A 17,827-nucleotide genomic window follows, 5' to 3' on the forward strand; every position below is an offset into this window, starting at 1 on the left:
GAAAGGCATATTGCATATTTAGCCCTGCTGTCCGAGCTGTAGTGGTCAAGGGGGGAAAAACAAAACAAAAAAAACCCCACAGTTTCCCAAAATAAATTCTGTAAGGACAAATTCCCCAATTTTAAAAGAAATTTCAGGTATTCAAAAATATCACTATCTTACGTTGAACTCTGGGTTACAGAATTGGATTATTATTTACTCAAATATAAATCTTAAATGCTTTACATACATCAGAATTTAAAAGTCAGTTAATAGTAATAGTATTTAGTAGACTTTTAAGGCAGTTTGTGAAGAGGATGTTTGATGCCAGTGGAGAAAGGGCCAAAAAGAAGACAGGAAACCTTGTACATTATCACCAACTCAAGTTTAAGAAAGTGCTTGAGAAGTGTAGAGTGCATCAAAGGACACCAGCTGTGTTTGGTGACACAGTACTTAAGTGCCATGGGAAAATACATGAAAGTGACTTTGGGGCTTTGCCCAGAAAGACAAGACTGTATGCTTGTGAGAACCTTAGGGACTCTTATCAGCTACCCAGTTTATCAAGTGCAAGTTAATATATGATAAGTGGGAAGTTGAAGGGGAAAATATTAGAAGGGCCATTGTGGTTTCAATTTGTTCTTGAGTAGATATATCTTTGAGGTAAAATAAGGGAACAGGGCCTAGATAAAGGGTTATGAGAGAAAAGAATGGCAAAAAAAAAAAAAAAAAAAAAAAAAAAGGGAAAATGTGAGTGACTGTCATTGCCATATGACATAGTTCAGGGCCTCTTCCCTCCTAGGCATAGCAATGCTGGGTGAATAAGTGAACAACATTTAGCCCAGAGGCTTTTTCTGCTTCCCCCCCCCTCCTTTTTTTCTTTTTTTCTCTTTGAATTTTACTTAAATTATGAGTATCTGTGTGTCTGGGTGTGGATATGTACATATTCATGTGATGTGGATATATACATATTCATGTGGATCCCCTTGGAGCTAGAGGTCCAGGCACTTGGAAACTACTTTATGTGGGAGCGTAGACTCCAACTCTGGCTCTGCAGGAGCAGTGCATGCTCTCGACTACCAAGCCTTCTCTTCAGGACCCCAATTTTGGATTTTAGAGATAGTGTCTTACTGTAGTCCAGCTGGATTTGAACTCAATGGTAGTCTTCCTACACAAGCTAGTTTTCTGTTGTTAGGGAAATTTGAGAGTTCAAGAAAAGTCAAGTTTTTATTCCTATCTTAGTCCCTTTCCATTCTGTCTCTTGTTGACTTTTCTTCTTTGTACTAGAATTCTCTGTGTCTTTTTCTCTCTCCTTCTTGTCACTAACCACTTCTCTCTAATATTTGTTATATTTTATAGTTGGTTAACAATTCTGTGGTTATTGGCTTTTTCTTCTCTGTTGATGTTTTCTCCTGTTATTTATTCCTCTTACTTTCTCAGATGTCTTCCTTTTGCTCTCCTTACTTCTTCCCATCATCTGTCCACCTCTGTTTCTCTTGACCATTGCTCCCTTTCATTTACTTCCTTCATCAGATGTCATCAGGGCCTGGGGAGAGAGCTCAGTCAGCAAAGTCTTTACTTGCTATGACAACCTGAGTTTGATCCACAGAACTCATAACAAAACCAGGTGCTAATGGTGTGCACTTACAACTCTAGTGTTGGGGAGACAGAGATAGGATCCTAGGGGACTCTGGCCAGCCAGGCTAGCTGAGTCAGTGAGTCACAGGCCAAAGAGAGACCCTGCCTCAAACAGACAGACAGAGACAGCTGCTCCTTAGCAACAGTACCTGAGCTTGCCCTTTGCTCCACACATATGCTCATGCTCACGCACAGACACAGCTGGGGTCAGTAATGCTCATGTGTCACTGGATAGACCTGACATTCTTAATTCCTTGTGACTCCTGAGTCATCCATCTTTACAACATATACTTAGCCTAATCAAAAGTCCTCTTAAAATAAACTTGAAGTTTTAATCTCTTACAGTTTCTCTTTTTCTCTCAAAGCTAAGGGTTTATATTTGTATTTATCTTTTTTTGCTCTAGTTTTTAATTGTTAACTAAGAGTGAAAAGAATAGAGCTGGGACAGTTTTCTTTCATATCTGTTTAAGGGTAGAGTATAAAGTTTGTTGTAAGGGGGGGGCTCTAAGTTTACAGAGAAGGCTTTATTTTGAGGCAACTAGAGCAGGCTGGTGAGCAATTAAGAACATTCTCAGAGTAGGACAGCACCAGTGTATATTATTCTGAAGCTTCTAAAATTTGAATAACATGGTATTAAAAATATACCGGTGCTTGATTATCTGTATACCTGCTTGAATATAGGTCAAATTTCAGGACTTGTGTAATTTTCAAATGTTATATAAAGCAGTACATTATATATGAAAAAAGTCTTGTTATTTAGTGTGTTTGGCAATTTATATAATGCTTAAACATTTCTTGATCACTTGCTATCTATCTTCATCATCATCATTATTTTGGAAGAGAGAAGAGGGGCTGGAGAGATGATTAATTGTCTAAGAGTGCTTGTTGTGTAAGCATGAGGACCTGAATTCAAATCTTAACATTATCATTAAAAGGGAATCATGCATGGTCCTACGTATCTGTAGCCCCTGTACTGGGGGCAGAGACAGACACCCTGGAAGCTTGTTGGCTAGCCAGTGCAGCTAAATGGCAATCTTGAGGTTCAGTGAGAAACTGTGTCTAAAGGAAATAAGGCAAAGAGTGATAGAGACATTTTGATATCTTTCTCTGACTCTCGTGTATGTTCATACATGGGTGTGTGTACATACATATATACAATACTCCCACGCCTTGTGAAAAAAGAAAGGAGAGCATGAGAGGAAATGCAGATTGTTAATGAAGTTAGTTACAGAGAAGATCTACATTATTACCAGAATGAATATTGGACTGGATCTTGACGGCAGAGTTTGGAGTTCGGCAGTTAATTTAAGTGCAGTATGATGACTTTGTGAGTGGTTAGATAGATGTACAAATTATAGGTGTGACTGCATCTATGTTCCTGTGTTCCATAATGCTTTTTGCTTGCTATTTTTTGTTGTGTTAGTGACTACTTAGATATAAATGGACAGGCCGTGGTGGTGCACACCTTTACTCCTAGCACCCTGGAGGCAGAGGCAGGCGGAGCTCTATGAGTTGGAGACTGGTCTGCAGAGCTAGTTCCAGGACAGGCTCCAAAGCTACACAGAGAAACCCTATCTCAAAAAGCAAAAACAAACAACAAAAGACTTGGAATTTTTGAAGTTACAAATATTAGATTTATATAGGGAAATCTTTGAGATCTGGGTTCAGTTTTGTAGTTTTGAGACAGGGATTCTTTGTGTAGCCTTGACTGTCCTGTCTCAGTCTATAGATATTGAACTTAGAGATCCGCCTGCCTCTGCCTCCCTGAGTGCTGGGATTTAAAGGCGTGTACCACCACTGGCATGCGGGATTCAGTTTTACATTTTCACGTAGGCATGGATAAGATAAAACTATCAAAATTCTCATATCCCATTAAGATGTATAAACAATGGAACTCTGGCCTGAAAGGCATGACATTCTTACCACGTCAGTCTGTTGCCATTTTCTCTCCTGCTTCCATCTTTCCCCTGATGTAGAATGTTAATGGCGATCCTTTAGGAAATCTAGAGACTAAACCTTTTCCCCGAGGGTTTGGTTCCTGTTACTGGGCTTTAAGTGTCTTACATGCTTCATCACCTTCCTGTCTGCTGTCTGCAGAGAAGGGGAAGGAGCAAGCAACCTTTGCCTTAAACTTGATTAATGTGCCCGTGTTTACACTTTACTTCTTATGTGCAGATCTTTTCATTTCTATATAGAGGTAGGCAAGTGCTCTACCATTGAGCTACACCCCCAGCAGGTCTTGGGAGCATACACACATGCATGTATGTATGTGGACATGGAGTATGTGGAGACTGGAAGTAGACTTGAGGTGTTTCCCTCTACCATTTTCCACCTTACATTTGGAGACAGTGTCACTCCAAATGTGGAGCATGCCATTTTGGCCAGACTGGTAGGCCAGTGACCTCCAGGGTCCTTCTTTCTCTGCTCCTCCAGCATTGGGGTTACAGGCTTGTGCTGTTGCATCCAGCTTTTACGTGGATCTGAACTCAGGTCCTCATGCTTGCACAGCATATACTTTATCACTGGGCCATGCTCTGATCCTCATTAAGAGGTTACTTTAACAGAATGGAAATCTGTTACATATATTTGTCTTATAGACCAGTGGGTATCCCCCACCCCCACTCCATCATTAATCCTAAGTCATCAGGATAGAGGATTGTGAGTCCATTGGAAGGTTGTATGACATCTAAAGTATGTGTACACATGCTCAAGAGCATGAGTGTGTGTACAGTGAGACTCATCTAGTCTTGAAGAAGTGGGAACTCATCTGTCCCTCTCTTAACTCTTTTCCTCAGGATGATGCCCGGCAGTTATTCGTTTTAGCTGGCAGTGCTGAAGAAGGAGTCATGACTTCAGAACTCGCAGGTGTGATTAAACGGCTCTGGCGAGATGGTGGGGTGCAGGCATGTTTCAGCAGGTCCAGGGAGTATCAGCTCAACGATTCTGCTTCATAGTAAGTAATTTTCCCCCTTGAAACTGTAATAGAAAATGATTTGGTGACTCTAGAGCAACATTTTCTTAAAGGAAATACTGAAGTATTAGAAATGTCCAAAAGTATAGAATCCTTTATTACAGTTGTCTTACTTTTAGGCTATATCTGGTACATTTTGTAGCAAGCAAGTGAAGGTGAGTCATCTAGTAGAGATAAGTTCCCTGTGATAGGACAAGACACTGATAGCCAGCTAGAGAGGGAAGGTAAAATTGGACTTCTCTTCTCCTACACACACACACACACACACACACACACACACACACACACACCCTTGTTTATTATTGTTGTATTTGAGGCAAGATCTCACTGTGTAGCCCTGGCTGGCCTTGAACACACAGAGATCCACCGGCCCCTGCTTACCATGCTAGGATTAAAGGTAAAAGTATGCAGCACCACGTCTTGTGTGATAGCCCTTTTTATACTGTCTCTATTGGCTGTACTATGAATTTTTCTGGTAGTAGTCATTACCACTTAATTGTGGGTGTACACTAGGGATTGAACCAAAGTCTCACGCATGTTAAGCACATGCTTTACATCCTTAGCCCTCTTTTTTGTTTATATTTTGAGACACAATCTCACTCATATTGGCATTGAACTCATTCTATAGCCCAGGCAGGCCTGAACTTGTGATCCCTCTGCTTCAGCTTCTAAATAGCTGAGATTACAAACAAGCCTGCACTACAAAACCCAGCACCACTTACATCTTGTGCCAGACTATGGTAGTAGACTTCTGTAGAATAATGATGTTTTGTCATAGACTAGAGTTGACTCATTTCCTTGTCAAGAAAGTTTCTTGAGTATTAGTTTTAGAGAATTGGTAACCAGGACTCTTATTTTACTATTATATGTGATTCTGTTTTGGCCCCTGCATATTTACATTGTTTTTGGTTTTTTTTGTTTGTTTGTTTGTTTGTTTGTCTTGTTTTGAGACGGTTTCTCTGTAGCTTTGGAGCCTATCCTGGAACTCGCCCTGTATACCAGACTAGACTCAAACTCACAGAGATCCACTTGCCTCTGCCTCCTGAGTGCTGGGATTAAAGGCATGCACCATCACCACCTGGCTACACATTTATTTTTAAGACCTATATTCATGTTGTCTTTTTAAAATGTGCTTGTCATCTGTAACCCTCTCTGAACTAAGTAATTAGGGTATTTTCTACTAGTATTATATTTTCCTGTTCTCATTTTGTCACAGATTGTTATAAGAAATTAAATGGTATTTATGAAGCTTACTTACTCTTCCAGTGGAAATGATTTAGCAAACAGTAAAATAATTCTTGGTCACTTTTTAAAAACAAGATTGTTTCTATGTACAAAGTGATAGTTTAGGTAATTCAGTGGTCATCAAAGGTAGATTTTTAATTAATTGCCTCTTCTGTCATATGTTAGTTAAGCTCTGACTCCCCAGTTACATATTGTTTATGGAGTTGTCTCCCTTCATCTGAGCTTGACTCTGGTATTTGGTTTGTAGAAGACCTGAATGACACGCTTAAAGTAGTTCCACCTACTCTTCAGCCTTTTTGTCTGGAATCAATGAAGATTTAGCTCTTTGTCTCTTTCTCAACTCTCTTCCCCTTGTTTTGAAAGAGGATCTAGTTACATAGCCCAGGCTGGCCTGAAACTCCTATATGTATATATCTTCCCGGTTAATTCCAAACTTGTGGCCTCCTGTCTCTTCCAAGTGCTGAGTTTACAGGTTTACTGAAGATTTAATGTTTTTCTGCCCCTTCTCCGAGCTTTTTTTTTTTTTTTTTTTTTTTTTTTTTGTGGTTTGTTGGTACTTGGGATTGAACCTTGAGCCTTACACATACTAGTACCCAGCTAGTCTCAGAGTCTACTTTTTGCCAAGCATATAGTTTAGTCTGTTGATTTGTTGTGTTCTTGGTTGACTTTACTAAGTAAAAACCAATGCATATTTCATCTAGTTACCTAAATGATTTGGATAGAATATCCCAGACCAACTACATTCCAACTCAACAAGATGTTCTTCGGACAAGAGTGAAAACTACAGGCATTGTGGAGACACACTTCACCTTTAAGGAGCTATACTTCAAGTAAGTTACAAGCCTTTTTCTGCCTGTGCCTGGTATAAATGTCAACACTTACTTGTTTTTATTTTTGAGACAGGGACTCATGATGTAGCCCTAGATGACCTGGTACTTGCTATGTAGACCAGGTTGGCCTCAAACTTGCATACTCTGCTGCTGCCTGCTGAGTGCTGGGATTATAGGCACACCCAACTTGTTAGTCCCTCTTATTTAGCTTCTCTAGAAGGGTGTAAGTTTTTTTTTTTTTTGTTTTGTTTTGGTTTTTTTTTTGTAAGTAGTGTTCCTTGGTTTAGAAACTTCATACATTAATTGGCCATTAGCTTAATGTCTCATCTGACTGAAGACTACACATTAATTTACTTGTTTATTTATTTGTTTGTTTGTTTTCTTCAGGTAGCATCATTATTTATATCCATTTAGAGAAAGTTGAATGTAAAGTTAAATAACAATTTACCTACCATCAATCCTGTAATTGCCAATTTATGTTAGTTCACATTTATTTTGGGACTTTTTTTCTTAGTTGCCAAATAGGTATTGACTATTGCTAGAAGGATCGCAACAGTACTAAAGAGGTAGAAAATAACTTTCATAGATGATGGCTTTGTTCTGACATTGTGATACTAAAGTAGAAATATTTTCTCAGCAGCATCACTCCTCTCACTGGTCCTCTTTCCCTCAGCATCACTCCTCTCACTGGTCCTCTTTCCCTCAGAATCACTCCTCTCACTGGTCCTCTTTCCCTCAGCATCACTCCTCTCACTGGTCCTCTTTCCCTCAGCATCACTCCTCTCACTGGTCCTCTTTCCCTCAGCATCACTCCTCTCACTGGTCCTCTTTCCCTCAGCATCACTCCTCTCACTGGTCCTCTTTCCCTCAGCATCACTCCTCTCACTGGTCCTCTTTCCCTCAGCATCACTCCTCTCACTGGTCCTCTTTCCCTCAGCATCACTCCTCTCACTGGTCCTCTTTCCCTCAGCATCACTCCTCTCACTGGTCCTCTTTCCCTCAGCATCACTCCTCTCACTGGTCCTCTTTCCCTCAGCATCACTCCTCTCACTGGTCCTCTTTCCCTCAGCATCACTCCTCTCACTGGTCCTCTTTCCCTCAGCATCACTCCTCTCACTGGTCCTCTTTCCCTCAGCATCACTCCTCTCACTGGTCCTCTTTCCCTCAGCATCAATCCTCTCACTGGTCCTCTTTCCCTCAGCATCAATCCTCTCACTGGTCCTCTTTCCCTCAGCATCACTCCTCTCACTGGTCCTCCTTCCCTCAGCATCACTCCTCTCACTGGTCCTCTTTCCCTCAGCATCACTCCTCTCACTGGTCCTCTTTCCGGTTAAGTTTAGTGGGGTGGAGCTAAACTTGGCTTGGCTTTTGTATTGATGTATGCATAGCATCGTGCTCAGTTAAGTTTGTAGTGCAATGCAGATTAGGCCTGGGAATAGAGGTGTTTTACAATGGTATGATGACATAAACAGCAATTGTTTAAGAGGACATTCTAGTGTTTTAAAAGAATTTTCTCATAGCACCAGTAATTCTGAGAAAAGGCCTCCACTTCTCTTTTTGTTAATGGTCTTTTCAAATACTAAAACTGTTTTTAGTTCCTTTTTCTGTTTGGGACCTTTGAGGTTGGAAATAACCTTTTGTCCTTCAAGGCATGATAAGTTTTTAAGAAGTTACTGTTTGTGATTAGGGGGTGATATGTGAAAGTCAGCATTATTTCATACAAAGGGAACTACTACCTCAGATTCTCAAATGAAGAGTCAGAATTTGTGAAATCCACACAGGACTTAAACACTAGTACTAGTTGAGGTATTGGAACCTTGGGTTGGGGGTGGGAAGTTAAGACAGGGTTTCTCTATGTAGCCTTGCCTGTCATGTAACTCACTCACTCTGTAGACCAGGTTGGCCTTAAACTCAAAGATCTGCCTGGTTCTGCCTCCTGAATGCTGGCATTAAAGGTGTGTGCCACCACTGCCCAGTAAGGTATTATAATCTTAACACACTAAACTGGATTTGGAACCTGATGAATGGTTATAGGGTAAACTGGCTGCTTATCGTAAGTACTGGTGATTTAATTAACAAATCAAAAGGAACTATATGGATTGACTATAAAGCCATAGGAATGAGATGCTTCTTTGTGTGTTATAAAATTAGCAATTCATTTCTAATTAAATACCAAGACCAATATTCAGTGTGGGAAATATTTCTGGCTAATGTCATAGATTGATCTTTAGCAAGGTTACCTTTCTATGAAGGATCAGTAGCCAAGTCAGATTAAAGTGCCACATCCACTTTATTATTGGCATGTAGATATCTGATTATGAAGTACTATCACCTCTCCTTTTCCTCTTCTCTCTAGGCAAAAGCACTATCCATTTATTCAAACATTTATTGAGCATCTACCATATGCAAGGCATTGTGTAATTGCTTATTTGCCTCTCAATTATGAGGTAATGTTTATAAAATGTTGATTTGTTAGTAAATAATACTGTGTTACTATGTACTAGAAGCCAGCATTGGGAGTTTATAGCATTCTGCTAGTTTTATGGACTTACAGGAAATGGGATGTAAAGTAGAATTCTTGGTATACTAATATGCCTCTCTTCAAAAGATTTGTATGTCAACCTTTCTAAAATCTTCAATACAACTCTGGATTAAGGCCAATATGTGATTAGATCAATGATCAGAGGTTGCAAAGAACTGTAAGACCCTCCAAAGAAGAGTTGAGTCAGGAAGAGACAGGGTGAATGTTCATGTCAAACATAATTAGAGAAATCATGTGAATCTTACTTCTCTTATCTTTAGAGGTGAAAAAAACCCCTGGAAATTTAGGCTCTCTCTGAAATTTCACTCTTTAGACCAGTGCAGCAGACACTAACCTTTAAAAATTTTACCATTGCTATCAGATACAGATGTTGGGAGTGTGTGAGCATTTCACTGCTGATCCCACCAGACTCAGATATTGACTAAAAGACAAAGTAGGGCAACTGTCCTCATCATTATAGGAGGTGAAAAGGAACACTGTTGACACAAACTTAGCACATAGAGGTCTAAAACAAATCTGGAGTAGAACACATGTGTGAGCAATTGAGGCTTTGCTGTTGCTCATTAGGTCAAAGCAAGGTAAGGTGTTGGGAAATACTGATTAAGTTTATTTTTGTGATAGTCTCACTGTGTAGACAGGCTGGCCTTGAACTTGCCATTCTTCCTCAGCCTCCAAAATGCTGAGATTATAGTCATTGACCCCAAACTTGGCATAGATTTTAAGAAAAAATTTTGGTTAAATTCTTAGAATCCTAGTATAAAATTTATTTTTTCCCATAATTTTCTTTCTTTCTTTCTTTCTTTCTTTTTTTTTTTTTTTTTTATTAATACAAGGCAAATAAACTTGGGAGTCAGAATGCAAGACGGGTATGCAGAAACAAGCCAGTTTGAGAGGCAGCATAGTGGAGCTGAGGAAGGTCTATAGAAACTGGAGTTAGAGTGCCAGATGCTTTAGGGTAGTGCCTGGCACCATGGTAAACCCCAACAAACACTAGTTGTTATGGCTGCAGTTATCTTAAGCTGTATTGTTCAGCTCTTCATTTATCCTTTCTTTTCCTTCCTTCCTTGAATCCATTTTTAGTTCTTCACTGCGCTGACATTTGGCACATCCAGTACATGTTTTAAAAGGGAGGGAGGCTCAGCCCAGCTGTGGGCTCTACTTTTAGCCAGTGACAATTATTTAGACGTGTTTGATTTGATCCTTGTCTTTCCTGTTATAAATGGGTTCAAGTGTGTGATGGGGAGGTTCTTAACCATGACAGTTTAGAGAAAAATATGAATGTGAGTTTGCTGAATCTGTGCTTTCTTTCTTTTCGCAGAATGTTTGATGTAGGTGGTCAAAGATCAGAACGAAAAAAGTGGATTCACTGTTTTGAGGGAGTGACAGCAATTATCTTTTGTGTGGCCCTCAGTGACTATGACCTTGTTCTGGCTGAGGATGAGGAAATGGTGAGTTGAAACTTTGGACCCATCTGGTACAGCTAGGAAACGAACATAACTCAGGAAGATGGGTTGCTACCATTTGCTCACAGAAATCAAAGCTTACTGCCTTTTATTTTCTTGTCAATGAGGCTAGATTTCCAAAAACAATTGCTTCATTCCCCATTTGCTCTTGGTAGCCACATTATATGGACAGGATTGCATCTTGTCAGCCACCTCTTTCATCTCCTAACCCCAAGAATTACACAAATCAGGATTGATTCAGCTTCAAGTTATACTAGTGCCTGACCTCCATGAGTTCATTTTGCTGTCCTAAGACCTCTTGGTATATAAATGAATCTGCTTTCAGTTTGATGCTAACCAGTCATAACCCTGATTGTTTTTTAGAACCGGATGCATGAAAGCATGAAACTGTTTGACAGCATTTGTAACAACAAATGGTTTACAGACACGTCAATCATCCTCTTTCTTAATAAGAAAGACCTTTTTGAGGAAAAGATAAAGAGGAGCCCATTAACAATTTGTTACCCAGAATACACAGGTAAAGGTCGTGGGCTCTGTTGTGGCTATGTCTTGGGTCAGCACTGAAGGGTCACACATTTACTGACAGCGACCTCAGCATTAAGCATCTGGTAAGATCCCTTAAGTTCAGTTACTGCAGAGACTGGTGACCCGATTTTTTGGGGAAAATTAAGTATAAAAATGAAATTTTAGCGTATGTCCAAAGAGATACAAAAGCAGGATTTCTTAAGAAACTCATATTAGTTCCAGAAAGAAATTCACAAATAGCTTTATAATGTAAAATATATATTACCAGAAGTAGAAGTAGTTCAGCCTTGATGGAGTCAGTGTGTCATCCCCCCCACCAGGGGCAATAACGGTTATGTGAGTTATTAAAAGGATTAAAAGGATGATGTGGAAGGCATCAGGAGAATAGAAGCATCTCAAGAAGGACAATTGGATGTGAGACACTATGGAGGCTAACATGTGGCCTGGCATGTTCTGAATATGGCAGCACTGGGATTTAAAGTGGTTCAGAAGGGAGGAAGCCAGCCTTATGTCTTACACTGTGGCTGTGAGGACCTAGTGAAGCATTTCAGTGGGTACATATTGGAGATGAGGAAGTGACCAGAGAGAATATAAAATGAGGAGAGAAAAGGATAAAGAGAGAAAAATGCTAGCTATTGACAGGAGAGAAATAAAGGGTTATAAAGGGTATAAAAGGACAGAACCAGAGTATCTTAAAAAGTAAGGGCAGTAAGCCATGTGAGATGGCTCAGTAGGTGAAGATGCTTGCTACTAAGCCTGAAGGACCTGAGTTCAGTCCCTGGGACTTATGTTACAGAAGGAAAGAACCAGCTCCTGAAAGATGCCCTCTGACTACCATGTGCACACTGTGACATGCGTGAGCCCATGTACATACACTCACAACTGCTCATAAAGAAGTAAGTGTAATAATGAGTGTGCAGACAGCATGGTGAGAGTAGTGCTAGGTACAGTAGATGACTAAGAGAGAAAGGCGAGCCTAGGCTACCTGTGAGCAGAGTGGGCAGAAGGGGAAGGGGGATATAAAATGTTCATAGGCTGAATAGTAAAATCCCGTAACAAAAGAGAGGCAGAGGTGGGAGCAGAGCAGTGGTGGCACACGCCTTTAGTCCCAGCACGCGGGAGGCACTTGATAGGCACATCTCTGTGAGTTCGAGGCCAGCCTAGTCTACAGAGTGAGTTTCAGGACAGCCTCCAAAGCTACAGAGAAACCCTGTCCTGAAAAACCAAAAGAAACAAACAAGCAGGTGGGAAAAGAAAGAATTAAGATTCAAGTTATCGTAAAGGAATAAACAAATTGTAGCATATGTGCAGACTGTTAACTTAGTCATAAAAAGAACTAAATACTAGTAGGGGCTGCATGTTGGCTAAATACTATACTAAGTAAAAGAATCCAAACACAAAAGTCATATAATGTGTGGCTCCTTTTATATACTATATATAAAATAGGCAAATCCTTAGAAAAAGGAAGCATATTTTGTGTGTGTGGGAAGGTGCATGTTACTTAATGATAAGAGTATTTTTCTCAGATGATAATTTTGAAACTAGGATGGTAGTAGTAGTATAATGTCATGAATATACTAAATGTTCTAGAGTAACATACTTAAAAATGATTAAATATATATTTGGTGAAATTTCCTTATTATGGGGGGCACTAGAAGGATTGCTCAAAGGTAAAGATCACTTTTTACAGAGGACTCAGATTTGATTCCCAGCACCCATATGGTGGGTTATAACCACCTCTAACCCCAGTTGCAGGAGATCCAGTGCCCTCTTCTGGCTTCCATGGGCACCTGCACACATGTGCATGTACCTATACATAAAATTAAAGAAACAAAAAACTTTACCATTTAAGAAAAGTCTTTTACAATTTTAAAAATGTTTATTTGGGGCATTGTTTCCCCCTCCTGGCCCCATTGTTGAAGAAGTTGCCAGCACTGGGCCTCACCATTAGAGCCTCTGGTTTTCTTATCGGCTTAGAAGGTACCTCTTAGACTAGAGAAGACATACTTGAAGGGTAGTTTAAGCCCTTTGGCTTTAGAAATGTTAAAGATGTCATCTGTTCAGAGTAAGGAGGTTGAGGATGGGGAAAGAAATCTTGACTAGAAAGGTTGACATTGATGTTGAATGGCTACACACACACACACACACACACACACACACACATACACACACACACACAGAGGAAAGATCTTTCAATATCGTGTCATCTTGTTGTGAACTTTAAGACTGTTTCCCACAGACTTTATTCTGAGACTTGAGCATTCCTACAGTCCTGGTATCATATGTGTTCTTGCTGGATAAAATTCCCTTTTCAATGTAGAAACTTTCTTTCAGATTTCATGAAACATGCTTTAGGCACCTACTGAGTATTCTTCCTTTAGTTCTTTATTTTATGTGGTATTCTTTCTTTCATGGTCTCCTCTTTGTTTCCAGTCTTCTTTATTAGTTGATACTCCTTGTCCTGCTTGATCTCATTGGAAATAGCCTCTGGTTTATAGAAACAACTGCATGGTGTCTTTGTAGTTTACTTGGGTTAACCGGCAGTTTCTAAGTTTGTCCTAACTAAAGGCTTCCCAAGGCCAAAAGATGGTGTAGAGGGTAGCCGGCCGGACTAGTGCTAATTATAAGTATTAAAATAAGGCTTACTGTTTGTCTTATCTTGTCCTTACTCCTTAAAAAGCAACAACTCTATTGAGGTAGACCTCATCCTAATTGTGTTACTAGTTGTGCATGGTCATGCCTGAATCTCAGCACGGGAGGATGATGTAGGAAGTCATGTGTTTGAAGCCATTCAAAGGTGAGAGTGACCTTGTGGCAAAGGATGTTACTAGGCTCCCACTTGTTTCCCATCTGCTAGTTTGTCTTTGCCTGTGCTTCTTAAAAATGGGAATGATTTTGAAATGAATGCTTTACCTTTTTGGAACCCTTATTTCAGATTCACTCCAAGGGGCAAAATGTGCCGTTTTAAACAGCTGCGTTCTCTAGAAACAGACCCACCTATTATTCTGGTTCTTTTTGTATACTAACTAGATTTCTTTTCCAGCTGAAAAATCTAAATGAAGAGGAAGTGAAACTTGTTATTTTTCTCATTCCATGTGTGTAATGATTTTATTTTAGTTACAGTGGTAGTCTGTTTTCATGAAGATTCTAATGATTATAGAAAATCCTAATGACAATAGAAATGGGGGAAGAATTCTGTCTGTAATCAATTGTGTTGTGTTGCCTTTCTTAAGTAAATACTGATGACCTAACTTAGCTGTAATAACTTGAGCTGACAAAGTTGGTTGTGTTTCAGGTTCCAATACATATGAAGAGGCAGCTGCTTACATTCAGTGCCAGTTTGAAGATCTGAACCGAAGAAAAGATACCAAGGAGATCTACACTCACTTCACCTGTGCCACAGACACCAAAAATGTGCAGTTTGTTTTTGATGCTGTTACAGATGTCATCATTAAAAACAACTTAAAGGAATGTGGACTTTATTGAGAGCAGGGCATTAGTAAAAGGTAAAACTTTACACAGTTTAGTTGCAGTGGTGTGTTTTGCCTTTGTAAATGTTTTTCTAATTAACAATGTCCTTCTTTTCCAGTTACTACAATGAGAAGTGTTGAGACCAGACATCATCTGCTGTCTCTTGGGTCAGCTACAAGCATGGCGGGACCAGGGAATGTCAGCAGCATGCAGAATCTTAGCACTCTTTAGCACAATCTTCTGTTTTAGGGACTGTTTAGTTGGCATGAGATGTTCAAATCAGACATTGGAATTGGAACACCTGTAAACTATGGTTGACTCATCAAGGCATCACTTGGATTTTATATTCTCAAATGTTTAGGGCATATTGAAATCGAGGTGCTGCATTCCAGAACTTAAATATGTAGCTTACATTTTTTTCCCCTTTTTTAACAAATCACCCGTAGTTAATTTCTAAGGTTTTTCTCGTCAGGAGAAGAAAAACTTAAAAAATCTTATTTGTTTGCAAAAGAATTTTGAGAACTCAGTCTTAACTATGCACATGATGTGACCAGACATCTTGAAAATATTCCTCTTAGTAGGAACTGTTTGTTTTTAATTCTTGGTACAGTCAGGCATAATATTTCTGTAATTAAAATTCTTCCTGGTTATTGGGACTACATTAATACAGCTTTTCTGACTGAAACTTATGTTACTGTTAGGTTTAAAGTGCTGTGATGGTTTCTAAACAGCAATTACTTTGGAGAGTTCTTCAGTATGCTTCTAGCTCTCATTTCTTTAAGCTTATGGTTGAAGATTAGCCTTGTTTATGCTGATTACCAAATTACTAGATGAATACTGACGTAATATTGTAAACTCTGCTTCCTGGATATAGACACACCCAGGATAGCCGTCAATTAGACTTGCAAACTGCTAAATTGTGAACCAATGACTTGCTGCTACAGATCTACTAAATTGACCACTTTGATTCTTGTCTGTTTGTTTCAGTCATGGGGAATCTTGTATAAGGTGTCCCTTGTTTTCCATCTTCGTGGCCTTTTTGGTTGGGAGACCTCTAAAGTGTATTAACAGTGCATGCTTTCCCTTTGTAAATGTGGTGCCAAACCCCTGTTTGCCATTGTTTTTACTGTAGCAATGTTAATTGTGGTAGTGAATCTTAGTCATTACGTTCTTTTTCTAAAACTTGCATTTTGGGACTCTTTTCCACTTTGTCATGTGTACAGATTTTATCTGTTACAGCTGGCAGCAGTATTAAAACGGTGAGTAAAGAGTCCAGGATTGCTCTGCTTGTAACTAGTCCTTTCTGGAAATCCTGTCTTCTGTTTCCTTTTGCCCCTGTTGAGTATGCTTTGGCCTTTGTCTGGAAGTGGGTTTAGGTAGAGAGGGATCTCTGAAAGTGTAGTTCTTCAAATCTAGGACTGAGGGCTTTATGTCCAGTCTATGTACAAGGGATATGAGTCACAATCTAGCCTCCCGATTTACATTCTGCTTGTGCTGAGAGTGACAGTCCTTTTGTACAATGTATAGAAAATGTCATTAAACACTGAGTGAACCACTGAGGGATGGCAGACAGAATGCATTTTGAGCATTTCAGATCAGTAGTTTGAGCAGTGCCTTTTGAGGTCCAGTCTTTTCAGATTGGATCCATTTCATCTTTTGATGTTACCTCCTACTCATTTAAAAGGTTGGTGGTCAGACCTGCTTTGGAAAGCAAACCACAGAGACCAGTGCCTTTGCTGGCAGCTTTTAAAATTTTTAATCTCACAGAAAATCATTATTATGCAGACAGTATAACTATTATCTGACGAGTATTTCTTTAGGCCTAGGAAAATACCATCTGGAAGGATGAAAAGTATTGATTTCAATCAGCAATGGACTTAATTCCCACAGTGTAGGGGTTCATAAGTCTTACCCTGAATTTGTCTTTCCTTTGTTGTATTCTGTAATACAAAAACATCTGGGAACAAGAACTAGTGAAATGTTTTCATAACTTTTCTATACTTTGGGGTTAGTAAAATGGTGTTGATAATTAAAATAATAGATAATCCAAATTTAATTTTACTTTAGAATGCATTTTGTATTTTCATTTGAATCTGTCTATTTTTTAAACCTTTCTGTTAATTAAAAACACAAGTTCTCCACTCCTTGCCTCTACATACCACTTTTATTTGCTTTCTGTTTACATGAAGTCATTTTCACCATCCAGGTACCTTCCTTTAGAACAAATGGGAGGCGTTTTGAGTTTTCAACGGTGACCTGAGGGGGAAAACATCACCTAAAGCTGTCTGAAGAGATTGACTTTTTAGCTGTGGACTGTTAAAGTGTTTTGTTCAGCTAGGCTTTCAAATCGATAATCTGTATTTTGAAGAATATTTCTTAGGCAGAGTCCTGGAGGAAAAAAAGATGGATTCTTACAATTAAAGAAGCCAAAAGTTAGGAGTTTCCTCTGGAAAATGCTGGAGTTTTATGATGAATAATGTTCACTTTGAGGTGGCCAAACCTTTGGACCATCTAAGAAGTCAGCTAAGAAAATTAATGTTGGATTAATAAAACACAATAGATAGACTTTATCCTTGGGAGGATGGCAGCCATGGCTTTTGTTGTTGACAGCCACATTTTCTCCTGAGTGAAACCTTGGGCAGATAGGAGACATTCCCCTAATGGACTCTTTCCTTACCTAATCAGTTCAGGCTTGTAATAGACTACACCTGCTGTGAAATTCCCCAAACCATTACAGGTGCTTATCACACACCCACCTACACACACACACCACACACACACACACAGACACACACACACACAGACACACACACACACACACAGAGTGAACCATACTTTAGAATTTGTCAGGGTAGTACAGTTTTGTTTTTCCCACCCGATATGCCTGACGCTGGGGGTACGTGGTTGATTTATGCAGATTCCCAGACTAAACTGAACTAAATTAAAACTCACAAAAACATCCTGGGAAAATGTGGGTTTTTTGTTTTGTTTTGTTTTGTTTTTCTGTTACTTTTTTGGTTGTTTGTTCGCTTGTTTTACTAAATTCCTTAAGCAACTTGTGCCAAAAGTGGAGGGCAACAGAACAGACTAATATTAACACGCTTGTATCCATTACCGAACATGTGTAATATTAAAGTCACTAGTGAATGGCAGGGTTTTTATGTGT

General features: G+C 39.4%; 1 protein-coding gene across 1 annotated transcript in view; it reads left to right on the forward strand.

Annotated features, from left to right (window-relative positions):
- Positions 1–16,802, forward strand: part of Gnai3 (G protein subunit alpha i3) — a 39,107-nt gene extending 22,305 nt beyond the window's left edge. The window contains exons 4-9 of the mRNA XM_051177735.1: positions 4,410–4,567; positions 6,532–6,660; positions 10,521–10,650; positions 11,029–11,182; positions 14,486–14,696; positions 14,780–16,802. Coding sequence (XP_051033692.1) covers positions 4,410–4,567; positions 6,532–6,660; positions 10,521–10,650; positions 11,029–11,182; positions 14,486–14,676 — 762 coding nt within the window. The 3' untranslated portion in view covers positions 14,677–14,696; positions 14,780–16,802. The remainder of the gene's footprint in view (positions 1–4,409; positions 4,568–6,531; positions 6,661–10,520; positions 10,651–11,028; positions 11,183–14,485; positions 14,697–14,779) is intronic.
- The last annotated feature ends 1,025 nt before the right edge of the window (positions 16,803–17,827 follow it).

This window comes from Phodopus roborovskii, unplaced genomic scaffold (genome assembly GCF_943737965.1).
Source record: "Phodopus roborovskii unplaced genomic scaffold, PHOROB, whole genome shotgun sequence".
Classification (NCBI taxonomy): domain Eukaryota; kingdom Metazoa; phylum Chordata; class Mammalia; order Rodentia; family Cricetidae; genus Phodopus; species Phodopus roborovskii.